This window comes from Rhipicephalus sanguineus, chromosome 3 (genome assembly GCF_013339695.2).
Source record: "Rhipicephalus sanguineus isolate Rsan-2018 chromosome 3, BIME_Rsan_1.4, whole genome shotgun sequence".
Classification (NCBI taxonomy): Eukaryota; Metazoa; Arthropoda; class Arachnida; order Ixodida; family Ixodidae; genus Rhipicephalus; species Rhipicephalus sanguineus.
In genome coordinates, this window is record NC_051178.1 from 206,116,955 (window position 1) to 206,144,682 (window position 27,728).

Here is a 27,728-nt window from a genome sequence, read left to right on the forward strand (position 1 = left end):
TTTTTTATTTAGTCACAGTCTTCCGCCCCGCCGGGTCTGTTATGATTTACAAACACGGCCGTCTCCTCTCGACCTGCCACGCATGCTTCCCTTCTCACCGCGAAGTCTATCTCGTTCCTCGGCGTGGCACCGAGCATGGCGCGGTGTTCGTGGGCCTGATTCTGAAGGCCCAGAAGCAGCGCTCGGGGACGATAAACAAGTCACAGATTGAATAAGGCACTCGTGTTTGGGAGGAGAGGGGGTCCCCGATATAAAACGCGACCCGCCCTGTGCCCACCACCCACCGCGAATACGGTGCTGGTAGCGTGGTGTACCGAAGCGAACGAGCAGCATAGTGGCAACCGCTCGGCCGTGTACAGAGCATTGCGTCTTAATACTTTTGCGCATGCACAACGAACCGGGAGCAGGAATTCCCGGAACCACCGTGTTGTGCCGTTTTCCCCACGCACTGGAGGAGCGTGTTTTCTGTATTTGTGCCTGCGGCGGGACGCTTAATAGTGACGAGGATAAAATGCACGCCGGCTGCCAATGTCGCTACAAGCGGGGCTGGAAAAGAGACGTTATACCACACGCCACATGTCGAGTTGGACCCGTCCGACCCGCCCTCCTTCGTGCCACGTACTTTCAATTCGTTCGTTTTTTTCTTTATTAATTGTCTCTTTCTGCTTCTCTTACCGATTAACGGTCCCACAATGCTGCTGCATACTTCAGAACACGTGAAATGGTATTGTTTGCCTACTCCTGCTGAATTAAAGAAGGATGTGGAAACGGTGTCAGTGAAGGTGCGCACTGGCGGTTGCTGCCTGGCAGTACCCTCATTTGATGCAAACCTTGTTTGAATTATAGGATGTGCCAAAGGATAGCAGGAAAAAAAAAAGAATGGCGGGAATTATGCATGTATCCTTTCAGCAGGGCCAGGATTGCCAAACACGAAGTGCATAAAATGCGGTCAACAAACAAACAAACAAACAAAAAAAAAAAGATGACAAACGACATCACAACGATGACAAAGTCTTGCCAAGCCGAATACACGGTGCCCGCTTTGTGCGATATGTACTTGTGATGTCCGCAGCAAGGGAAATACCTGCGTTTAGCAACTCCTCCCTTTACATACGAGGGCTATTCAAAAAGTAAGGGCCGTTGGTTAATATTTAAATATTTACACGTCAGAATAAAGATTTATTTGTGCAGAGCCATCTGTTAATTCTTCGTGAAGGTACTGAAGTTATTGTTCTGGCTCAGTACTGCTTTTCTGGGAATGCAAACAACAATGTCTGCGAAAATCGTTGCTCCCGCCTGTTGTGAAGTGCGAGCTGTAATTCGATTTTTGCAGACAAAATGATCAACAGCTTCTCATATTTGTAGGGTGTTATGTCTAGTTTGCGTACCTGAAGTGATGAGTGAAGTAAAGGTCATAAAATGGTGTCGAGACTTCACAAATGGCCGCACAAATGTGCACGACGAAGAGCGGAGTTGAAGGGCCAGAATCTAGACCAATGAAACTGTTCAACAAGTGAACTGGGAATTGCGATTAGATCAGCGACTGCCATTTAGTGGTCTGTCGGATGAATTTCCTCTTGTCGGCCATACTACAATTTGGACGATTGTAACTGAGGAGCTCGGATATCACAAAGTGTGTGCAAGGTGGGTACTAAAAATGCTTACCGACCAACTCAAACACTAAAGAATTATCAGGCGGCGAACTTCTATGCAGAAGGACTAAAGAAACTGGTGCAGCGGTACGAAAAGTGCTTAGAAGTTAACGGTGATTATGTAGAAAAGTGAAGTAGGTTAGTACTAAACTAAACCCGCTAATAAAAACTTTTACTAACCAATATTTATTTTTTGGGGACCAAACGGCCTTTACTTCTTGAATAACCCTCGTACATTAGCAACTAGCATTTCAACTCGTCGAACATCATGAACAGCGCTGCAAAGTACGAAAATACAGTCGCGAAGAGAACGTTTAGCGACTTCATAAAGGTGCCCGTGCTAATCGATTACGTAAATCAAATAGCGGTATAAGTGTGAGTACGGCTCTCAGACTTCGTCGCACATGACAGCTCATAAAAAAATGCACTCCCTTACTCTCGAGTCTTTTTTATCATTATTATATGTTGTTTAGGAGATGTTAGCGCTTTTATATAGCGCCAGCTACTCCTTTTCACAGATAATATGAAATTTGAAAATCGCAGCAACGAAAAAAAAAATAAGACACATCACCTAGGGAGAGTTCATGTATATCTATTCACGTAGCGACACGAAAAACAATACAAAATACGGTCGAGTCACATAACACTATAGTTCACATGAAGTGCGGTCACACGAACACCATACACAACGCCTAGTCTCGTAGCAACACTGAAATTTGTAAAGTCCAGGAGCAGGGACACAGAATAAGTTTGCATATGAAGCGACACATAACGCGACACGGTCAGGTCAAATTATATACCTAAAATGAGCCTAAATGGGTTTCATCAATAATTTCATATTTAGTTACCACTCCCTCCTAGAAACTTGTTTATTAATATCAGTGCACGTTTCTGCAAGGCTCTGAGTTTATGTATCACGTTCCAAGGCTAGCGAAAATTTGAATTTTCCACAAGACCCCATCTGAAACGCCGATCATTTCCTCCTTACGAGCTCAAGAACTTGCTCACCTACCTATCGGGCTATAAAATGAGATCTGCCGATCAGGGTCGCTATTACGAGTCGCGCGATATGAGCCGTTCTGTGCTGCGCAGTGCTAGGCAATATTGATCAAGTGCGCGCATCCATGCCGGAGCACGGCCCCACGTTCCTTGTTCCCTCCTTTTGTCATGCCCACGTCAGCAGGGGAATGCGCACAATGCGCACACTTCTCAAAACGCAGCAGCGGCACCGCTTTCCTTTCTGATTCAAATCGACTGAATGGCGCCGGTAGAGCGTCTCTGTTGTGCGCCGTTTGTTTGAGAGAAGGGACAAAATCCTGTGGAGTTTATGAGGAGTTGCTGGGCTGAGCAACGTGCACCCCTGCTCGCCTTGTGCTAAGCTGCTCCGCGAATGCTCCTCCACGGGCGGTAGTTGTCACAGACGGAGCACGCGAAAATACTCCCACACTTATACGAAGAGACCCCTAGCATATACTGTACCTAAAAGGGCTCGTTCTGAAAAGTAAGTCAGTGGGACGTTCGTAAGCGAAATGGCACAACCCACTTCGGGAGATTGACCGGCAATCGAACAGTACGAGATTTTGACAGAATAAAACACAATTCTTATTACTTGTAAAGAAAACTATTAGCTGAAATACTTTAATTAGTAAAGAAACCAACTGCAGTAGAAGAGAAAGTTGGGCCAGTTTGTGAGTATTCAAGTCGAAATATCTGCGCGCAAACGACAAAGGCACAGCGAAGTTAATAAGGTAGAGGTTCAGAAGCGATGAAAAATCCGTTTGTACAAGCGGTCTTGTCTTCTTCAAGGTTGCAGCTTCGAGGTTGCAGCCTTGAAGAAGACAAGTCCGCTTGTAGAAACGTTGGCTGCAGCGACACCCCGCGTTCCAGGGATATTTCAGCGAAGTTAACAGTCCTTGTGCGCGCTGAGACTTTCACATGAAGAAATAAAGGGTAGTGCATAACACTCGGAAACTGCAGGTGAGACTTGCGGTGAAGGCCGTTGCAGTAGAAGGATCCCGAATAATTTTTAACCCCTCGATTTCTTGAACGAGCAACCGAAGCACAAGTAGTGCACGATCACTTTTCGAATTTCATCGCAATCGAAATGCGAACTACGCGTACGAGAACCCGATCAGCAACCACTTGCTTAGCAGTACTACAACGCCAAGGCCGTGGCGAATCCTATCCATGGCAAATTTTAAATTAAGAGTTGACACGAGTGTGCAAGCACTGTGAAAAACGTTCTACTTCGCGCGAGCTGTCTTCCAGTTGTACACGTGTCGTAGGGAAGCTAACAGCAAGAAAACCAAAATATCGATTTGTCCACTGTTCTCCTGGTCACAGAAAGCAATGCTCACGAAGGACGCTGGTCAGTTTAGTGTGTTTTTATTTTCTATGCGACTGGTGCGTTAGTGGTTTTAAAACATAACAACTCTAACAAAAACAACGCAAAGAACATAAAAGCCATAACGCGAACAACGGCTGAATTAACGACCAAATCAAGAGCAGATGTGAGGCTTTTTAGCGGTAAAATCATACTTTGTCGAAAGCAAACTATTTGGCTTCGTAGAACATAACTTTGCACTCCGCGGGCAGTATTTACAGTGCGGAATTTCGTAGCGTACGCGGTTAACAACAGCCGATCTGCACGCAATGGTAGTACAGCATACGTGCAGGCGCGCCACACATGCTCGAAAGCACTCGGTATTTGCACCACGTCCAAACTGCGACAGGACACCCTTTTCCCGACCAGGCGCAAATTCCGACCCATCGGGGACGAGAGGTGCTTGAAAACAGCCAAGCGCAGACCCACGCACGAAACAGATAACGAAGGAAGCGCTGAAACCAGTACGCGCACCCTCCACGTGTCCGAGCACTGTCCCATCAATAGCGCGCAGCATTGCAGAAGCTGAAGCAGGCGTCAGATAACGAAGCCCCTGCTGCAATTCGCAAAGACTTTCTTTCAGTTTCTGCTGACATTGGCTCTTTCTGTCACACTGCTGCACAGGTTTGTGAGGTGTATAAAGGGAGAGTAACTCACTTCCTCTCTCAAGGGAGACTTGGCGGAAGTCCAAAACCGTCCCTCCGTATTACCTCCGCGACTCCCCTTTCAAGCTAACAGCTGTGGTCGCGCCAGAGCTCCTAAACGTGCTCTCGATGGTCACACGTGCAGCACAACCAGAGGGAAGGGGGCACACGACGCTCGGTTTTATGTAACGGCGGGAGAAAGGTCCTCCTCCTAGCTGTCATGCAAAAAGAGGATAACGGACAGAAACAGAAGCCAGGTGAGAGGCTGTACTTAGAAGGGAAAACAAGGGAACGATTCAGAGTACTACCCACTCAGCCATGAGAGATCTTTGTGCAGCTGTCTCTAATACGTAGACATGACAAAGAGATTTACGTGAAATCACACATAATCGAAGTGGCGACTACTTCGATTTTGTCTCTATGCCTTCCCCACTAGATTCCACTGCTTCATTTCACTTTTAATTACACTGGTACACTGCAATGAAGGCTCCAACTCCGGCAAAGGAAGCGCAACCAGCACCAGTGCGAGGGAATATACATCGTATGTGCCTATTCTTACGTCCGCCAACTATACTCTGCTTAAGCAAAGAAAGGAATACGCCAGTAAACACAACGTTTGAACGTATAACGTGGTAGCGATAAACCCCTTGACTCCTACAATCCAAGCGTCACCAAGTTTTGTAATACTGCCACGGGGATAACGAGTAAATATAAGAGATGGAAGCCGGTAATTTACAATACATATACAACGCTGTCAAACAGCTAGTATGGCTGACAAACAGCTCGCGCAACGTTTGCTACTCCTTTTTCTTCTTCCCGCTGCAGTGCACTGCTGCACTGACCGCGCGCTTATGCACAACACCTCGTAACAATACTTCACTTGAGAATTTACTAAACTTTCTCCGTCCCGTTTTTTGCGCTGTTCCCCTCAGCATCATGTACCAACTGGCCCTTCAAGAAACCCTTCTGCAGTTTACTAAAGTTGCCGGCAATTAAACTGAAGCTTGAGGAGACAGCACGACTACGCTTCCTTGTCCTTCAATGGTTCGCCAGAATCAGTCAGCACGGTGCTTCATTGCAAGGTATACGCCGTTGATGAAACCGCAAAGTACACTCGTTGACTAACGCTGTCACCACAGCATCGTCTCGCGAGATCAAGGTACGCCAGATGAAGCACTGGCACGCAGCGCACGAGGCGCATAGCTGTCAAGCAGCGTCAAGGAAGGAGAGGATTAGATGCAGGCAAGCAGCCGGTTTTCGTGGTTTTGGTCCGATGAAGCGAGAACGGGCCGAGAGAAGATAAAAGTTGTTCCGAGAGTGGGAAAAGGCATGACCTACGTGACAGAGACCACCAAGTCTAGCACCCGTGAAGATTGCGTTTCTGTGAACGCGGAAATGATAAAGAAACGCAACCTGGAATTTCTCACCGAGCTGTCTGCACTTAAGCGCTTGCGTGAAAACAGCCGGGGTCGAAAAGCGAACGTATATACTGGATACTGGTATGCATACATATCAAAAGTGTTGCCTCGGTGCAGTCAGCTTGTTTGAGACTGAACGCGAAGACGGCTTTAGCGCTGAATGAGTTTCAAGTGTTAAGGACATCTTTGTCGAAATCAAGAAGAAGAAATGGGCATAGGCGGGGGGCATGTAGCGCGTAGGCAAGACAACCGTTGGTCATTAAGAGTAACTGACTGGATTACAAGAGAAGGCAAACACGCGAGGAGGAGGCAGAAAGCTAGCTGCGCAGATGAGATTAAGGTAGCGGGGATAACTTGGCCACAGCTAGCACAGGGCCGAGTTTATCGAAGAAACATGGGAGAGGCCTTTGCCTTGCAGTGGGCGTGGTCAAGCTGATGATGACGATGGGGGTGGTGGTCGTGGTGGTGATGATGATGATGATTTTCGAGTGTGCGGTCTGCAATGAATGTCAGTGAATAGAGATCTTGCATTATTATGCAGAACTATCAGCACATTACATATTTTTGTGCTCGATCCGTGGGCTCATTGAGAAATCGAAAATTTTCAGATTTTTTCTTCTTTTCGCCGAAGTCGCACTTGTTGATTTTTCGTTTAAATGAGTACCGTGTGTATCTTCTGTTGCCCACTATTATTCTTACAACCTGCATCAATACAGATACTCTATAGAGGTGTCAGTGAAATAGCAAAGAAGAAACTGTGACTTGAATTGTGCGACGAACAATTAACAGCTAGTTGGATTTCGTCTGCCATCATGGTGGCTGCATATGAATGAATGAATGAATGAATGAATGAATGAATGAATGAATGAATGAATGAATGAATGAATGAATGAATGAATGTTTATTGCAGTAAAATAGAGGAGATGGGCCTCGAGCGAAAAGCTACAATGGTAGCTTGAGAAAATATATGAACCAAAATATTGAATGGAAAATTGCGATAACAGCGTAATTACTTCGTTTAATTTTCTTCACCCACAGTGGGTTTTATGTTTCACAAACACGTGATCTTAAAGCGAAGGCATTGTTACATACATGTTCACATATTTTTTTTATATGAGAGATAATGAGCAAAAACGAGGTGCTCGATTTTTTTCTGGCAATATATCACCATTCAACGTAACAATAAACTTAGCTGTTGGTTTCCTGTGGTTATAGTGAAATATAAAAGTTATTATAACGCAGCAAGTACGGGTGTCGCGGCTTGTCGTCCTCGGTGAGAAAGACCTCTCTGGTTTGTAGAAGCCGGGAGATGGCGGCTGGGGAGCAAATCTTCGTGATGCAGCCTACCTACGTTCCTGTAGTTCCTGGTTTTCCAGTGGCCGCTCTCTCCTTTGTTCAAACCGCTCGGTGAAAGTCGTCCGAGGCTCCGAGTAACTCGGACGCGACCGAGATACCGGTGGTTCATGGGGGCGCTGGTCGAACGCACACTGATGGCATACGTTAGCTGTGTCCATAACTTGTAGCTGGGCAAGTTCTTCTTTAACAACACGTCTGATAACCGAGAAGATGGCGTCATGGAATGGGATGGTGACACTTGCAATCGTGGTCACATTATCGAGGCGCCCAAATTTCGGAAGAATTCTCCTCCTCTTCAGCGCTTCAAACGCACGGCAGAGCTTTCTCAAGTCGCAGGAAGTATTCAGGTCTTCTTTTGTGATGAGAAAATTATACACGTGTTCCGCGATTCCTCTTAGGAGATGGCCTACCTTATCTTCGTCAGACATTTTCGCACTGACGATTCCGCAAAGTTTCAATACAGCTTCGATGTAGGTGGTGCAAGTTTCGCCAGGTAACTGAGCTCTGCGCGAAAGCGTCTGCTCAGCCTGCTTAATCTTAGCTGTCGAGTCCCCAAAACACTTTTTCAGTTCGTCAACAAAAATTTCCCACGTCGTCAATGCGCTCTCGTGGTTTTCGAACCAGAGAAGCGTAGTCCCGGCGAGAAAAAAACACCACGTTCTCGAGCTGCTAGACAGTGCTCCAGCGGTTGCAGCGACTCACTCTTTGGTAGTGTTTAAGCCAGTCCTCAACATCTTCATCCGGCTTCCCGGAAAAGGGCCTTGGCTGACGCTCCGGTATCCCGTAGGCAGCTTGCCCTGTGGGGTGGGACTGTTGCTCATCACCGGCGAGGTTGTTAGGGCCTTCTCCTGTGTCCTCCATGTCTGGTAGCTGCGGTGGCATGCCAGCCAAGCGTCTGCTCCGCCGCAAAATCGGTAGAGCTGGACCGTCCAGAGCGATGTACCCCGCACCTTCCACCAAACTGTCACGAAGGTATGGATTTATTTACAGATGAGATGAAATGATTAAAAGCAGAATGAGCGTAACTGCGGGTCAAGACCAGTCCGGTTCGCCCAACCACACAACCACACAGTCCAAGCGCCGGCTCCACTACTCTTCCTCTTCTTCAGCGTTCCGCACACTCGCGCGTTTCCCTTACAATATGCTTATCGACAAAAGCGGTATGACTCTGAACGTATGACACTCTGCGTCTCATACCACTTTTGTAAAAGTTCACTTTCACTGTCAGGCGCATGCGCGATGCGACGAAGGTAACGTGTGAAACCACGATGCTGGCGAATTCGTCCAGCAAGACGATCCCCCCACCATCCTGCGTCTAGCGTCTCTTCTACACTGCTTGACCTGACGTGCCCACGTTCTAACCAGGGGCGTAGGCAGAATTTTTTTTCGGAGGGGGGGGGGTGGGGTGGGGTGGCACCTCCTTGATTTGAAGTGGGGGCCGGGCAGGCAGATGTGGTCAAGTGTCATTTTGAGCTCTGTATGCCATAGCAAAAAAAATTTCAGGGGGGGGGGGGGGCACAGGCCTGGTGTACCCCCCCCCCCTGGCTACGCAACTGATGCTAACATCTCAGCGTTATCATACTGTACTTACACTGCATGCATTTTTACCTAGATACGTAATACAAAGCTGCCACAACATGATGAACTTCTATATCCGCACCATGCTTATGTTATCGCCATTTATCGCTCCTGCCATTTCCCGCCCCTCTTCCTAAGAGCGGAACAGCAGGTCAGAGTAACCTACAGCTGAGGCCTACATCTATGCCTTCCTATTGCAAAATAATCCTATCTATCTATCTATCTATCTATCTATCTATCTATCTATCTATCTATCTATCTATCTATCTATCTATCTATCTATCTATCTATCTATCTATCTATCTATCTATCTATCTATCTATCTATCTATCTATCTATCTATCTATCTATCTATCTATCTATCTATCTATCTATCTATCTATCTATCTATCTATCTATCTATCTATCTATCTATCTATCTATCTATCTATCTATCTATCTATCTATCTATCTATCAGAATGCAAATGTGCGGGCTCTTACATTAATGAATGAGTAAGAGGTGAAAAGGGAGGATAATAAAAATAATTTATTTGGATGAAAAAGGAATGAAAAGGACTAAAAGGCCGCTGCGCTAGGGTAGTAGTGCATAAGCATCAGGATGCCTTATGAACGGCCTATGTCACATCAAGATTAACTAGCGACACTCCTTCGCTCATTGCGCGAAGTGAAGCACATGGATCCTAGTTCCCGGCTACGCGCATCTTGACGTACTATCGCGCAGAAGAAAAAAATTACTAATAATACGATGATCTCATCTGTGTCATAACTTTATTACGTAAAGTCAATTATTGCAATGCAATGTTCGAAATTTCATCGTCACTGTCTTTCGACACACATTTTAATTTAAGCTTCGAATTGGCCCATCTCGTCGCATATCTCAAGTACAACGTGAAAACTGCGCAATACGCTAAGGGTCTCTGTTTCTTAAGCATTAAATCGATGAGGAACTACCGCAGTGGAACACTGGAAGTTTCTAAACCGCATTTGTTTTTACGAGATTTGTAACTATAACTTCGGAGAACGCGACCTTTCCCGCCACCATCAAGACCATACAGAAAGCTAGGCGGGCCGACGACCCCTCTAATGAGGCCAAGCTAACCGCTTACTATTTTCACTTCAGCGATTACGCTTCAACGACAAAAATATTTCAGCATAAGAAACAAGGAATTGCGGAACTCGAACGCCAGAGCATTAATGGCGACCGGGAACAGCTGGCACCCTCACCTCATCAGCGCACACGGCGCGCACACTTTAACGCCAGAACAGGGCTTCCCATTGTGAGACATGACTAACTTCCGGTCTCGCACTCACAAGTAAAAGGGAGAAGAATGCGAACCACTTCCGTTTCTTGCCTGGACAGCTGCGTGAGACAGCGTTGTGAAAATGGGAAAAGTAATCCTCCGGTAAAGCACGAATCTGCACCAGCCCTTCCGCGATGATGCGATAAAAAATTGGCGCGGAGGTTTAAACAAGGCGCTGCCATTCACGACATTAAAGTACGACGGTGGCCTTAAAGCAAAGAGCTACAATATAAACAGCCTTGCAGGAAGAACCCGCAAGGAGCCTACGCGTTCCTCACCTTTCCTATCTCGATACACCCGCACATGCATTCTTACGATCATCGATGTCGAACACTTTAGATATTTTGAGTTGTTCAGAAAGTGTCCAGTCGTTTTAGGGACTCAACCTATAAGGTGTACTCTTCAGTAAATATCCAACTTGGCAGTTCCTTCCTACCAGTCTGGTTTTTCTTTTGTTCTTTTTTCTCCTCACTCTGTTAGATTATGCTTTTTATTATTTCTATATTTCCTTTACCTGCTATGTACACCATACATGCCTAACAGATTAGTTCCCTAAAGGCGTTCTTTCAAGCAGCCGCCCTGTGAGAACACACTTAGTGCAAATACCAAATAAGTAAAGGGATCATCAGTCATTTAACTCGCCGAAGAACACATACATGGTCCAAAAGCGTATGATTTTATTTAGTAAAGAGTACACCGAGATCATAAACCTTAAAACGACTTGCACAGAAAGCGTCGAACCGACAGAATAAGCAATCAGAGTTCTTCCTGGTATCTGAGAGAAAGTCATAACTCTAGCCTTAGCAGAATGCATTGTGAAGTCGTCATCTTCGCAGCGATCGAAAGAAAGAAAAAGGGTCGGTCATCAGAATAGGACAGCCATTCAGAATGTGAATTTCCTTTAAAATCTCGATATGCATGTCACACAAGAAGGCAAGAGGAGTATTTAAAAGCAGAAGGAACTTCAGTAAAAAAAAATAAATAAATCCAAGACGAAGCATGGCGCCGCTAGTCACCTGGTACAAAGATACCGAAGATAAACACGATATATCAAGTACATAATTGTCCAAAAGATCGTCAAATGAAGAGTCGATGCCAATGTGCGTAAACGTAACTAGTAACAGCAGTGGTTAACGGCGTCAAAGGTTTTGCTGAGGTCGCATTGAATAGTCTCTCAGCTCGGCCACCATGAGGTACCGGTGCGTAGACCAGCGTCATATGCGATAATTCAATTGAGCGACCAGACAGAAACCCGTTTTGACTTAGAATCAAGTATAGCTCATCATGATTGTGGAGAGTGGGATCGAAAATGCACCGATATTTGCTAATGCGTAGCAAAGGGTATATTATTCTTATCATTATTTCATATGCGAATACAAATAAACAAGGACAAAGAGGAAATATGGATGGCAGCCTGACAACTGCCACCAAGATGGGCACACCGCCTGCCTACTTTTTCGGGAGGAAGGAAGAGATAGAGTGAAGGAAGATAGAGTGAGAGAAAGAAGAAAGAAGACATGAAAGTAAAGTAGAAAAAATGAAGATGACTCATGTGTAGTCAAAGCCGCCAAAAGCCGAGAAGTCGCCCAGAGCAGAGCGTCCCCAAAAGGAGCTGCCTGTATTAGCAGCGACGGGGGCACACTGCGCCAGCTCTCGTGCGTCGGACGAAACAAGCGGCGCTTCGCGCGGCCTCGGAGACAGACGATGGCTACGCTGCAACGCTCTTCGCTTTTGCGAGGCAGCTATGCTCACAGTCACACATTCATCAGTATTTCTTCAACACGAATTTTCTTCACCATCACAACTACCGCTGCGTCATGCTGGCATTACTGATAGTAACTTGAAATACCACCAATAGCCTCTTATGACATATTCTCGTTTTTATAGTCAAACACTTAAAAAAGTAAATAAATACTAACTATTAAATCCTTTACGAAGAAACGTCATCCGCAGCTTGAGTACTGTATGACGCCCTGATACAACTTATGTAGAAAATATATTCAAAAATATGCATTTACTATGAAGTATGAGCATTAAAATGGTTATTTCCGTATTAATGCCTGTTTATTTCGTTTGTAAATAACGAGGCCTGCTATTATTTCACAAACGCGCTCACACATTCGATGCACTTGCCGAGATGCAAAAAAGAAAACTGATTTCAGTAGCTTAACTTGACGGCGTTGTTTTTTCATAATATTCCTTGAAAGCTAATGTTGAGTTTGTGCACTGATACGTTCAGATTTTGATTTCTAAGTTCACATAATGCACTCAACCGAAGTACGTAAAAAAACAAGGGGGGGGGGGGGCAGAAGGTAGTAGAGGGAACGTGTTTGTGTCGACCTCCACTGCTGCTTAAGAAGAAAGAAACATAAAACTTTAAAGCTTGCTCTTTAAGTAAACGTCGCGCTATGATATCTCGATGTTGACCGATCGCTCATATCCCTTTACAATCAGAAAGGCGAGTAACATATGGGTATGCTATGGTTTAAGTAAATTTGCGCCATTTAGACATAAATAGTGACTGTGAATAGGTTCTGTGGAATACCGCAAGGTGGCAGAATCTACGCACCAGGATGATTTTTCGTCAACCAAGAAGCTTTCTTTCTGAGAAATCCGTATGTATTTCTTTGTGGCTTTGTGCTACAAAGGGGTTGTTGTCAAGTTTCCCTTTCAAATATTGACTGTTCATTAATAACGTAGTTGTGTGTTAGTTGAACGTTCTCATAATCATAATGAACTTGTGACGTCATAGACTCTTCTTTTTAATTATTGCACACCACGTTGGCCATCCCAGGCACACACCGACCATCTGAAGACCTCTGGCTGACATCCGTATCATTATTCCACTCTCTCTCTCTCTCTCTCTCTCTCTCTCTCTCTCTCTCTCTCTCTCTCTCCTTTTTTCGTAAGTTTGTTTCCCAAGCACACATTTCTAAGTTTGGGAATTTCGGCTGTACAGACGAAGGGGCCAACATCAGGTGGTATCAGGTGGTTTCGGTTGCACGTTCTGGCCATTCCATTCACTTCAATGGCAGAATAAACAAGAACGAAGCGGCGTAATTTTAACTATTCGCGTCCCTCTTTCACGATGCTGCAACGCGCTTGTTGCCGGGCGCCACACGCGATCCGCAGCGTGCAAGCCGACAGGAACAAGGGCATCAGCAGAGGGCTTGTTCTTAGCGTGCCTTCCCGGCATGCGCGCGTCTGGCTCGAAATAGGCACCAAGACGCCAATACCGTGCGTCGCCCGGTTATTAATCGGAGCGGAGGAGTCTCGTTAGCAGTGGGTGTGCAAGCGCTTCCACAGCAGCGCCACAACACGTACCGCGGCCTCCAGGCGTCGGAACATCAGCTTTGAAATAGCGCTGAACCGCGCTTGGAAGAAACCACCAGTGGAAACGACGCAATGGAATGCTGAGCCGTGCTCTCCCCCCCACCTCGTAAATGGAAAGTCATCAAAGGCCATTACCAAGATATGCGGGCGTCATATGAACTCTGGCAAAAGAAATTGAAATAAACGAACACATGGGGTTTTGCGTGCCACAACCAAGGAGAGTATAGCAAAACATTTTTAGCGCACAAGTTCGCAACTTTTAGCGCACAATGTTCGACTTATGGTCAAAAAGAAAACACAAGGCGTACCGAAGGCTCTCTCACAACGGCAAACAACATCAAGAAAAATGTAGCGTGCGCAGCGATAACGCAGATCTTTCACAAAACGTTAAACCCGCGACGCTGCGACAATATACATGATCTGCATGGCAAATCGCTCGGAATAGTGAATGAAAACTGCAACCGGTTATCATCAGCGCAGCGCGGTGCGTTTTTACACCATTACAGTAGCAACGGTAGCGACTGCACACCCGGGAGCTCCGGGACGATTTCGTCGATGCCTCACACTTTAAAGGGACGTAAACGTGGTAAAACCTGCCAGATTATAAATTGTATATGAGGGCTGCCTAAACGTCAGCCATTTTTATTTAAGTGGAAATAACCTGGAACTTATCGGCCCCGTGTATTCACTAATCAACTGGTACCTCTGCGTAATAACCGCAGGCCTCGAGCAGCAGAATCCCTCGGAACAGTGTTCTCCGTTTTTTTTTATAGACTGCATTATGTGTTATCGTCCCTTTTTCTTGATAAGAATGTGAACAAATAGTCGACAACTTTAATTAGTGAATTATCGAATAGAATACCAAACGAATACGAATAAAATACGAATATTGTTACGTGGTCGTGATGATGAAGGACGCACTGAATCCAAGGCGTTGAAAGCCTAACTGTTTACAGGCGAAGCTGTGCCCAGCAAAGCAAGCGAATCACTCTGCAGAACGATAGCGGCGAGTACAGTCGTCGGTAGTCGAAAAACCGATCGGCGGCGAAATGCGTCAGCTTTTATACATGCGTCACAATACATTCTAGCGTTACCACTGATGCTAGAGTACAATCTGGAAGGTACTCAAACATACGCGTCGGGCATGCAATGTTTGTAGAACAGACGGCGTCATTCGCGAAGCAGCATGCAAGTTGTAGTGCGGCCTGCGTCGAGCAATAAAGCGCGTCCCGAGAAAATGAAAAAAAGAAAGGCGGTCCCCGTGAAATAAGCGAAAGCAAGTACGCGAGTCATTATAGTATAAAAGACCATTCGATTAGTACTGAAAATTTCGAATATTGTCACACCCCAACCCTTACAATCAAGCCCACGCTATAAGTTGGGCAGCATTCCCGTGTAAATCACAGCTAAGATATTATTTACGATATTCCACGCTACGGCTGTAACCGGGGGGGGGGGGTTCTGATGTCCCCCCCCCCCCCGAAATTTTTTCATGCTTTAAACTTGTTGGGTAATATTAAAATATTTACATGCCTTCACGTTGACCACCAGTTCTCAAAGTTAGCCGTTGTACACCCCCCCCCCCCCCCCCCTCGAAGAAAGTTCCTGGGTACGGCCCTGCCCCACGCTATCTTTCTCTCTCTCTCTCTCTCTCTCTCTCTCTTTGTACATGTACCGGTGCCCAATGTACATCATTGCTGTGATCATTTTACAACGCCCAAGTTTTGTTCTGATGACGACAATTCGAATGTTCCGCTTCATTCCACTGTATACTCATACCTGTACCATTGTACAGTTATGCTCGTTATCCTGCGTACTCTGATGCTCACTCTGTTGCGACTTCACGACCGCACTATTTTATAGATAAATAATAAATATAACGGATCCGATTCGGCCAAAGACACTACATTTGCGGAACGTGAAAATACGGGCTGAAAAACAAAGGCAAACAGCTTTGAGGGAAGTGAGGAGCACACGCCCCTGAAAGCAAATACAAGCGCGCGCAAAGCAGGCGCCGTGAAGCCCCACGAAGTTATTGAAATAATGAGAAAGAGAATCCGCTGACCCAGTTGAAAAACTCGCGGGTGTGTGTGGAAGGAAGCGAAAAAAAAAACAAAAAAACAAAGCGCGCCGCGTGCGCGACCGTACTTAGCTGCTCGATCACTGTCAGCACGACGCGGCTAGAGCAAAAGGGCAGAGAGGGCTCACGAGGAGGCGCCTATGCGGACGAGCAGGTAACAGAGCGTGCGCATTTGCTGGATACGCCTGTCCCAATTAAAGTGACCACGTTCAAGCACGATAAATGGAAGGTGTCTAGAACAACCTGAGATGCGCAAACACGCTGACACTAAACGCTCTTCAGTGTGTGTGCGTGTGTGTAATATGTCAAGAAAAACATTCTCAGCAAATAAAAATCGCTAGAAGTGATACAATAACATTTCAAACAGCCACCTGTAACGCGCACAGGACAGAGAAACGTAGAGACCTGCAGTTGTGTTGGTAGCTCATTTTAGAGTAGCACTTTTTCTTTCTTTTTTACGGCGTGTAACTCTGCTTAGTAGCAGAAAAATAAAACAGCAATTATTTTCCTCCAATTATGTCACTTCTTGAACTTTCGCATTGCCGAATAGCCGATCGAAAGGGTAAAACATCCGAGTAGTAACAGCCGCCTACGGGCCAATAGCGGGGATGGCAGAGAACGTAAACGGAATGGAATCGTTGTTCTCCGTGAGCAGCATTTACTTTTCCTCCAGAAAAAAATCATTAAGTTCCATCAATTCAACCAATGATGTCGTTAGCACCGCAATGCCGACAAGAAGCTGAATATGTGGAATTAATATTCCTTACTAATACGGTATTCGTGTTTTTTCCTACGAAAATGTAGAGGTTTACTTCTGGGAGAGTGACACACCAGTTTAGTATGAGTTAATTAAGGCGAAATCCTCATATGTATCATGTCAATGTGACCTTGAGCGAAAAGTCGGAGTGTCGTATAAAAAGTCACATGACCATTCGCACGCCTCGGGGATCGATACAAAGCACGGTAAGATAGCCACACTGGATGGCTTTCGCCTTCGAGTCATTTTAGGTGAATGCGTAAGGGATCCTGTGTATTCCTCTTTTAAATCATGGTCAGTCTAAATCCAGCACTGCAGTTTAGATCAATCATTGTCGTACAATCTGCAGCACGTGCCGAATTATATGTTCATTGATTAGAATATTTTAGGAACTGCTTTAGAAAATCAAAAATAAAGTTGTCACTTATTTTGCTCCTGACAGTGCCAACCACATGCCCCATTCGATTACTACGTTTGGATGCTATGCTCTGTTAGCTCCATCTTTTCTTCTTTTCTTTAGTTTGTTCTCTTCGCTAGATTCTTGGTGGTGAAAGTTCCTTGAATATCCCACTGATCTCCCAGCTGACGTCGGCCTTTATTGTTTCCATTCCCCGTTGGAATCAATCATAATTGCCATCCTGCTAGCGTTGTACCGTAATCGGGCTGCTTAAATCACCTACGTAATTTACTTCGTTAGGATGATTGAAAACATGCCTGAACAATGGTCAGACGTTGTTGACATAAAAACAGCGTTTCGCTATTGCGGCGGCTGGTGCAGTAAAGCCAGGTTACTCGAGACGTTGGGCGGTCGAAGATAGATACTTTACTTTCACCAGCTTATACGTTGAAGAGCGCAGTGATCTTTGAGAGAATGAAAGCGAAGGCCCGAGGCAAAGCGCACAGCCAACTTTCATCGCAATCATGAACGCTCCTTAACCTTCGATCTTTATAGAGCGTGCACCGTGTCGCGGTTCAAACCTTGGAGAGGGATCGCTGATCACGTACCGCGTACGTGGATCGCAAGAACGAAACCGTCGGCCTTGTGTCCGCGCACAGAAAAAAATTGGTGGGCGTGTCAGAGCTGCCAAACCGCTACGCCGCTCAAATCAATCGTTTAGACAAAAAGTACACACACAGAACAATAGTGAAAAGCAACGAACAATGCGAGGAAGCGGAATCACTTATTTCATCGTTTAAGATCGCACACATTGCTGTCTCGGGCAGTTTATAACCGCCACTCACACATCCGTCAAAGAATAAAAAAAAAATGTAAACAAACTTGCATAGAGACTGCGGTCACAGACGAAGCAAAACTCCTCCGCGTCGTCTGCTTCAACTTGCCCCTGTTTTCCACGTTCTCTTTTTGTTTTTATCTTACGATGTACCAATGGCGCAATGTATCTGTTCAGCTTTTTTTGCCAAGCGCGCAGCGAGCATTAAATCCGTGCAGCATAGCGAGAGGCGCAGCATAGAGAAACGAAGAGCAGACTTGCGCGTTTGCAGTGCGTTGCGCAAAATTTGACGTCACGAAGGTGCGGAGGTTACAGCCGTAGGCTTGCACATTACCTTACGACTTGCGAGCTTGCTTTCGCTATATAAGCGCACGCACAATGAACTCGACAATCATATGGTTTCGCCATGAGCAAAAGTTCTATGCGGATCGAATATATTGCTTGGAGCGTAAAAAGGCGAAAGTGAGGTGGAGAATGATATGGCACAATTAATTTTCTCGGCCTGTACCTAAACCTATAGGATTCTTTTCTGGTGACGCCACGCATCACAGCATCCTTTCTAGTTCTGCCCGCACATGCAGTGGAGAAATTAAGCCGCATGCAAGTAAACGCCACTATTTATTATACCTCATTATTACCTGGTAAGTTTTTCTGCGCTGCAGCCAATCATACAGTTGAAGGACGCAAATGGTTTTAACCCGCCTTCGTCGAATAAACCGACAAAGGTTGTATGATGGGCTAATTGACTGGACCTCAGCGCCACGCTTAGGCAGAGGATGCTCGGTGATTCGTAACACCATACATACATGAGTGTGCGTTCGAGAGCCGACCACGAGAACGGTCGACAACAAAGATTTCGTTCAGTAATTGGTCTAAAAAACAAAAAAGAAACGTACAGAAAAGTTTATGTTGTGCTGACTTTCCTTTGCTCCGAATAAACTTTTTGTTGATAATCAATGGATACCGCGTACCCACTGAGGTAGCTTAGCGGCTAAAGGGTTACGCCGCTAAGCCTGAGTCCGGAAGTGCGCTTTCCGGCCTCGGCAGCCTTGCCTCGATGGGCGCGAAATGAAAAAAAAAAAAAAAAACCACCAGTGAGCTTGGATTTAGGTGCACGTTAAAGGTGGTTGAGAGTGATCCGGAATCTCCCATATTTCATAACGCAAAAGCAGCGCACACTTTACGAAGACGAACAGGAAGAAGTACACGAGCTCCTGTTCCTCGTGTTCAGGCACAAGAACACGAGCGCCTGTGCCTCGTGTTCAGGCACAGGAACAAGAGCGCCTGAGCCTCGTGTTCCTTCTTTCCGTCTTCGTAAAGTGTGTGCTGTTTTTGCCTTAAGTTATGATGAACAACCAACTAGCTCGAGATGTGCTATTCCAGTTCTCCCATACGGCATGCCTCTTAATCATGACCTGGTTGTGCCACGTGGAGCCCCAGAATTTTACTTTGTCCGGTTGACTTCGGCTACAGCTTTCGTAATGCTGCACGGTTATGCGGCAGCCCCGAAGATGCCACAAACGATACAAAAAGTTCGGTTGCGCGGGGGACTATCGGGACAGAAAGAAACAACTTCCACCGGAACGGGAACACGGTACGGGAAGGAAGATTCTGGAGCCTCGCCAAAAAGGATCCAAAGAGGACCGCCTGGCCAAGGAAAAATGATAGGCACTTGAATGGACGGCTGTCGTGAGCGTAAGTAATATGGGCCGAGCGCTGCTCTGAGAAGGACACGTATTAGATGGCTATTACATTACTCGCGGTGATAACAGTGAAAAAAGAAAAAAAAAATACACCAGTGAGACCGGGGAGGTTTCTTCGGGACAAGATGATCGTGGTTTGCTTACATGAACGGAATGAGCGATTGCTTGACTTGATATAGTTCATACATTCGCATTGCCCCTTGACGCGTTGTGTTAGTTGCACTGTTAAATGCGCTATTTATGGTTTAAACGCTGCAGCGCAGAGTTTAAACGATAAACAGCGCATATTCGCGCATTTTTTCCTGCGCTATAGCACATTCAATTAGAAGAGAACATCAATCCTCACAAACGTAGATCTTACGTAACTATAAACAGTTACCTTAGCTAACTATAAACAAAAATACTATACGCTCGACGAACCTATATACACTATAGCTCGTAGTTAGAAATGCCGTCTGGATGTTTAGAGTTTCTTCAATCCAATTCACTTGAAAATCAGCTCATGTGTTTATCGAGCCCTTGTTTTCATATCGGACTGCGCTAGAAAAAATGCACTAGTCTATACTGAACAGCTATTTTCCTCTCTACTGATGCGAAATTTCCGTCTGTTTAGATGGTTTATTGCGAAACTAAACTGAATAAGAAACACACCAATCCGCGTCTAATCGAACAAACAAGCAAGCCACTTCACTCCGACTTGCTAATGTTTTTAGAGGTAAATTCCAGATGATGATGATATGTGTTGTTTTGTGGCGCAAGGGCCAATGATGGCCAAAGAGCGCCAATTCCAGAATAGTCTTTTTTTATATATTTCGAAAAGCTTCAGCGTGATTTCGCCTGAGCGGGAATATAAACAACAAATTGTCAGGACGGTGGTGGAAGCATATTAATTTTTATAAGAAATGGAATGAAACGGGTCACACATTCCGTTTAAAGACAACAAAATCGTATCGGCTCCATACGGCGCTATTACATATGATGACATCGAATTAGCAAATAAGGACCGCATGACAATGTCATAATTACCAGCAAAACAAACAAGAATATTGCAAAACGATAAACATTTCAGCTGGAGCAGCATTCTGGGTTGTTGCTAAATGGATCGCAGATGACGTAAAAATACGTTTTCCAATTGAAAACTGTAATGACTATTCGGATTCAAACAATTCATTATGAGACGTAAAATAAAATAAAGAGCTTTGGATTGTAATTTTGCTCCCAACATTACGCCTACAAAGTCCCATACTTTCGTCGTCGCCGAAGATCAGAATTGAAGAGTGCGATAATGCTATGAGATGTTCTATCCGGTAGTATAAATATGAATATTTCCGGTGTGATTAATCCGTTACTTTCGTTTCTGTTGCCTAAAAATGAAAGAAAGAAAGAAAGAAAGAAAGAAAGAAAGAAAGAAAGAAAGAAAGAAAGAAAGAAAGAAAGAAAGAAAGAAAGAAAGAAAGAAAGAAAGAAAGAAAGAGAAAAGTTAAACGAGCTAGAGTAGAGTGGAGTTTATTGCCGGTCTTGTATTTGGATCCGCATCTATTTTATTTAGAGCTACGTTTCTCGAGAGATTATTATTACTTTCTTAACTACGTCACAAAGGCGCTTCTTTGTTTTATTACATATATACCTAAATATAAAACTACAGTTTCTTTCATATGTCACTGTGTTGTCTTACATGGCAGATTGCCGATCCAAAGCGAAAATTAACTGCGTATCGGCATGTCGCGCTATTTCTGGCTTACAATGTACGTTTCGCGTGTCGCCGTCAGCTTCACCGCTTAGATTGTTTCACATCCTGACGCCGCTGTCGACGTTAAGGCCAAATAAGAAATCATGAACTCTCCTTCGATTCATGCACATCTAAAAGGTGGGCGAACGAAGGTGCAGCACACTCACATGAGCGCAGTCGCTTTGCTCAGCCGGCGCCGAAGTCGTGAGGAGCAGCTGCGTCGTCTGCTGCTGTTGACACCGATGATGTTCGCGTAGCCAGTGCGCCTGCAAGTGCGACAGCGTTGTAAACTTGACACTGCAGTCGGGGCATACAAAAGACGCGAATCTGTCGCCGGACAGCATGAACGGCGGTCCAATCGGCGTGTTTGCCACGCTCAACGTCAGCCGAGCCGGTATTTGCCGCAGTGGCAGGCTGCGGGTAAAGGCATAACGACGCTATTTGGCGCGCGCCTCGGCGCAATAATGAAAAAGAATTGGCGGACCGCGCGCGCCGGGAGAGCCGCTGTTTTGCGACGATCGGGCGCCGCACGGCGCGCAGCGGCGGTGCTTAAAACCCGCGATGAGCTGCAACGACACGAGCTGGAGCTCTGGTCGGCGGCGAAAACAAAAAACAACGTCCATGCCGCGAAGGCCGTCCGATATTGAAGGGTTTCAACGAGCATACAAGGCCATGTATTGGAACCGCGAACGACACTGGTCCGCGCCTGCAGTAAACGGCTGACCCGCCACGTTGGTCTATAGTGGTTACGGTGCTCGACTGCTGACCTGAAGGCCGCGGGATCGAATCCCAGTCGCATTTCGATGGAGGCGAAAATGCTTGAGGCCCGTGTACTTAGCTTCAGGTGCACGTTAAAGAACACCACATGGTCAAAATTTCAAAAGCCCTCTACTGCGGCGTCCCTCATAATCCTATCGTGGTTTTTGGGACACAAAACCTCAACAATCATTATTATTATATGCAGTAAAGGGTCAATGCGTTTACTCATAGACTATGCGTGATATCGCCAATAATAAATTGCCCCGCCACGGTGGTCTAGCGGTTATGGCGCTCGACTGCTGACCCGAAGGTCGCGGGATCAAATCCCGGCCGCGGCGGCTGCATTTTCGATGGAGGCGAAAATGTTTGAGGCCCGTGTACTTAGATTTAGGTGCACGTTAAAGAACCCCAGGTGGTCGAAATTTCCGGAGCCCTCCACTACGGCGTCTCTCATAATCATATCGTGGTTTTGGGACGTTAAACCCCAGATAAAAAAAATAATAATAAATTACAAGCTTTAAAATCAAAACTCTCTTCATTACTGCATACCTAAGCGCCGCCACGGTGGTCCAGTGGTTATGGCGCTCGATTCCTGACCCGAAGGTCGCGGGAACGAATCCCTACCGCCGCGGCTGCACTTTCGATGGAGGCGCAAATGTTTGAGGCCCGTGTACTTAGATTTAGGTGCACGTTAAAGAACCCCAGGTGGTCGAAATTTCCGGAGCCCTCCACTACGGCGTTTCTCATAATCATATCGTGGTTTTGGGACGTTAAACCCCAGATACATGGGCGTCCGGAGGGGGGTGCAAAGGGGGGCAGCTGCCCCCCCCCCCCTGGAATTTTGGATAGTAAGTTTCTATGCAGTAGCAGTAAGCTACACAGCTTGATTAGCACACTCCAGTCCCGCATATCCGCGTGAAACATCATTCAGGATTACCAGCCAACTTTGCACGTTACATACTGCTATGGACGAATCTCGCCGGTCATGTCACGGCAATGAAACAAAAGCTACCTATGCTGTTTGCCTCCTCCCCCTCCCCCACCCTTTGCTGATGCACCCCCTAGAAAAAGTTCTGCGGACGCCCTTGCCCAGATATCATCATCATGCCGCATACCTAACTTGAAATCCTCTGCGTTCTATCTATATTAAAATTTTTTGAAAGCACCGTCTTTCTTCGCCTCTTCCCGGCCCGCGTTCTGAGATGGGGTAGCATGACTTCGTACCGAAATTATGTCCCGATAAAGTTAACTGGAGAGGTTAGTCAAAGCACACATGTTCTACTCACGCGAGACCTGGAGTAGCAAGCCAGGCGACAAACCAGGCCACGATCTCCGAGATTATTACTTTAAAAATCCTATCTATCTATCTATCTATCTATCTATCTATCTATCTATCTATCTATCTATCTATCTATCTATCTATCTATCTATCTATCTATCTATCTATCTATCTATCTATCTATCTATCTATCTATCTATCTATCTATCTATCTATCTATCTATCTATCTATCTATCTATCTATCTAATACGTGATGAGGGACGAAATAAAGTTAAAAAAACACCCATAATGTCATAGGGCGTGTGTCTTGCATTAATTTGCACCCTGAAACTGAAGTCGCTACTTTGCCACTTGAAGCTGCACATCCGCGAACCAGAATACTTTCATTGTATCGAAGAATTTGTAAATTCAGGGTACTCGCTAATTCTTTCGCCCCTTAATACTCACATGTACCGGCAAGAACTAAAGTTGGCGCCAATAATGGCGAATCGATGTATGTATCAGGGGCGCAGCCGGGGGTGGGGGCTTCAACACCCCACCCCCCCCCCCCCCCCGAATTTTGTAGTTTTGCTTGCGTATATATACACGCACACATACAAACGCACGCACGAACGTCCATAAAGTATGGTTGAACCCCCCCCCCCCCCCGGAAAAAAATTTCTGGCTACGCCCCTGGTATGTATGACAGTCAGGCTAGCCTGGAGTGACCTAGAGTGTATTGCTGCTCTCCGCGTCCCCTGCCGACGTTTGGGCGAGGCGCGCTACAACTCTTCCTCGTTTTGCCTCGCCTAGCTCAAATAGCGGCCGATAGGTGACATCACACTACCGTGTTCTCTGCAACCGTCGTGTACACTGTACGAAGTCAATGGGTGCACCTAGTTTTAGTTGCGCAGATGTATAGCAACATTTCGCGCCTTTACCGTGGGCCTACCGTGGGCGTTCTTTTAACGCCGACAAGCCAAAGTGCTGCATTCAGACGTCTGTCGCTGGATGAAGAAACCTTAGAAGCGCGTTCGCTCAACAGGTTAAAAAAAAAAAACTGAAAGAAAAAACAGATCGGACAGACCGATTTCCATTAACCTGGTTACGAACATGCAGTAAAGCGCTTCCCTGTGAATTAACAGACAGTGCTTTCCTCTTGATTTCGTCTCTAGTATATCTGTATATACCCATAGCTGTTTTCCTTTCTTCGCTGCTATGTAATAAATCTTCGCGCTGCCTCTATGACATTGTGATTAACACTTTGTGTCGTGTCCTTAATACTGCCGGCAGTATACTTGCTGGTGAACCTCCCAGGTATTCCTATTCAAATACCTGAGCACTTTCTCTGCACATTAACTATTTTTTTTCTATTAAATGTATACGAAGATAGGTTGGTGTCAACGCTTGGCGCCGGCCGCTCCTCTTCTTTTGCATAATAGCTGCCGTCGCAAAGTAGTAAAAGTAGTGGACAAGCACAAAACTATACACAAATACGGACGAACACTCGCGCCCTCAGTCCCAGTCCTTCAATACAAGAAAGTGTCCATTCAACAGAAGAACTCACAAAACACAAATATTCACACGAAAGAAGTGTCCACACATAACATAAAAGTTCGCCAAGATGCTGTCACAGTCGATCACTAGGCACTCGCGTGTTGTCTCTTAAGCAACAGCTATGTTTGCTCATACATGCCCGTTAGCCTCTCTTCGAGCTTTTATTTAGTTAACAGCGGGTCTGTTAAAAAGAAAGAAAAAAGTTGTTAAAAAGAGAGAAAGAAAGGGAAGAAAGAAAGAAATAGCTAGAAAGAGAAATAAATATATAGAGACAGAAAGAAATAAAAATAGACAAAAGAGGAGGTAGGAAAAACAGAGAGAAAGAAAGAAAGAGAAAGAAGGAAGGCCGCCCAACTCCGCACTTCCTTCAGGCTTGGCACCACTAGTGCGACGCTGCCTTTATATTTAGCTTCCCTCATTTCAAAGCTTGCGCAGCCCACGTGAGCTCCGCTATGGCAACACCGTGGCGAATTATACCGAACATCAAGGTCCTATACGCATCACTCAAACCATAAATGTTTCGCAGTCCTCGATACAGTCTTCGTTTCTTTTTCGAGTATCTCGCGAGGCGTACTGTGCCCTCTGCCTCGAACGCCGAGTCGTTACTTGCCGCACCATCCTTTCAATAATGTTTCATGGGTAGCCATGATTTCGTGGAGAGTATTGGTTAGGGAATTGAAAGTGTGTATGTCAAAGAGGCACTGGAGTCTACGTGATATGCTAGTTTCGTGTTGAGCACTAAATTAAGCAACGTCCGGAGGTGTCTCGTGTGTCCTTGTGCTAGCCTTGAAAAAGTGGAGTCGTACTAAAGGAGTGCTGACACGAATTTTATAAATTTTCGTTTTGTTGTTCTAAATAAAAGCACTCGTGATTAGAACCCAAAAACTATTATGGTGGTGCCTCGGAACACAGTGAATGCATTTTTAATGCCGCTACCTTGAAAAACCACTTTTCGTTGCTATATCAAGCAGGCGGTTTCGCTGTGACGTGTCAGCACAGTCTGACCTAATTATAAGTCACGTGGGAATAGCAACTCATGACGCACTAGCAGCAGTAAACGATTGTGAAATGCGCACAATTAGGAAATGAACACCACGAAATGAGACACACAAGAACAGATCGAGCGCTCGATTTATTTTCGTGTGTCTTCTTTCGTATTGGACGTCCTTTTCTTAATTATGCGCAGTTCACAAACGTTGACTAGAACGCACAAACTATAGCACCTTGCGATATTCTAATTAATGTACTAGCAGCAGCTCCGTACGTCTGCTGTCAATTGCATGTGGTGCGCGTAAAATACGATGACTGAATTGTCGTCCAGCGCCCTACCAGCGATTTCGGCCTCATGCAGCACGCAGAGTTAGCAAACGCAGCGAGCTGCGTTGGCCCGTCAGGATATTGTCCATCGCGATGGTGCTGGCTTGTAGGTGATGGGTGACGTATAGTTTAATATAATACTAAAATATTTTATACGTGTTTCCTGGCTCCGCTCTGTGGAGAGCGTTAACAACACATGCCACGGCAACGAAAAATGAACGTTTTGAGATGCCTCAACATCGGGTCAATAGTCCTTTAAAGGGACACTGAATTGAAACAATAAATCGGTTTGGGTTGATAAATTTTACCCTGAAAACTCTAATGTCGTTAATTTCCCATCGTAGCTTTAATGATAGAGGAGAAAATCAAGGACAAAGTATAATTTTTATATTTCGCGCCTAAAGCTGCGCGCGTGACGTCACGGATTTTGAAATGCATCTTTCGTATTTTGGCGACATTGGCACAACGAAATTTCCGGAAACTTGGTATATTATGTCTCTGGCCGCCTCAGGGGACAATGCACTTCATTTTTAGCGATTAGGAACTACGCAGGCCCTAGTAGACGCCATCAAAATCTATGACGTCATGGCGATTGGTGCAGGAATTTCAAGGTGGCGTCGCCACCTGCATTTTCTTTTTGCGCGTCTTCTCGCTTACCACACGGCTTCTCGCGGCAAGCGCGGTGATTTTGGTATTGTGAAAGAGTATAGGTAATTAACTAATACGAGAAAAATCGGTTTTCTCTTTAGTGTCCCTTTAAGGACACGTGTGTGTTCTGAACTGTGTGCACATACGAAAGTAAATTACGGCGTTCTCAGCAGCCTTCCGCTCCGCCCTTCGTTTCTTAACGCAGCCTATTGCATCGCCACCATGCTTAAGTAAGTGCGTTGAAATTCCCCAAAAGTGCGTTTAACCATAGCACGTGGCGAGATGGAACCACGTCCCATTGTAGCTAAAGAATGGAAGTTGCACAAGCTGCCCGCGGGATGACAGAGGCTTTTCTACACCACTACTAGTGCAAACTGTCTACCATTATTACTCGTTTTTCTACGTCACCACTGTTCACGACGACAAGAGCTATTGTCCAGCATATGTATTTTTCGCCATACATTGCATGATGTGAATTGTTCTTTTGTATTGCATTATGTTTTGTGTGATGTCATTTATGTGTTTTGGCATTGCAAACTCCCCTGCAACAGTGCCGACCCGCCGTGGTGGCTTAGCACGTAAGGTGTCGCGTTGCTGGGCTCAAGGGAGCGGGTTCGATTCCCGGCCACGGCGGCCATGCCAAGAACACCCGTGTGCTTAGATTTGGGTGCACGTTAAAGAACCCCAGAAGGGCGAAATTCCAGAGTCCTCCAATACGGCGTGCGTGCCTCATAGTCATATCGTGGTTTTGACACGTAAAACCCACAGCAATTATTAGTATATTGCAACAATGTCCCTAGAGGGCACTGTATGTGCATGTGTAAATAAATAAATAAATAAATAAATAAATAAATAAATAAATAAGCTATGAGGCGACAAATGGCCATCCACGGATTTCTCTCAGTGTTTCAAGAAAGACTATTGGAAAAATACGGGCACCTCCACAAAAGTGTAGGGGAGAACCTAGGTGTTGCATTCAGCCAAATCGCACGGATGGTAAGGTTACATTTACGCAGTGCAA

At 45.6% G+C, this 27,728-nt stretch overlaps 1 protein-coding gene across 1 annotated transcript in view; it reads right to left on the reverse strand.

Moving 5' to 3' along the window:
* Positions 1-21,614, reverse strand: part of LOC119388152 (tensin-1) — a 267,512-nt gene extending 245,898 nt beyond the window's left edge. Inside the window, exon 1 of the mRNA XM_037655803.2 lies at positions 21,335-21,614. Within this exon, the coding sequence (XP_037511731.1) occupies positions 21,335-21,511 (177 nt within the window). The 5' untranslated portion in view covers positions 21,512-21,614. The remainder of the gene's footprint in view (positions 1-21,334) is intronic.
* Between the last annotated feature and the right edge of the window lie 6,114 nt (positions 21,615-27,728).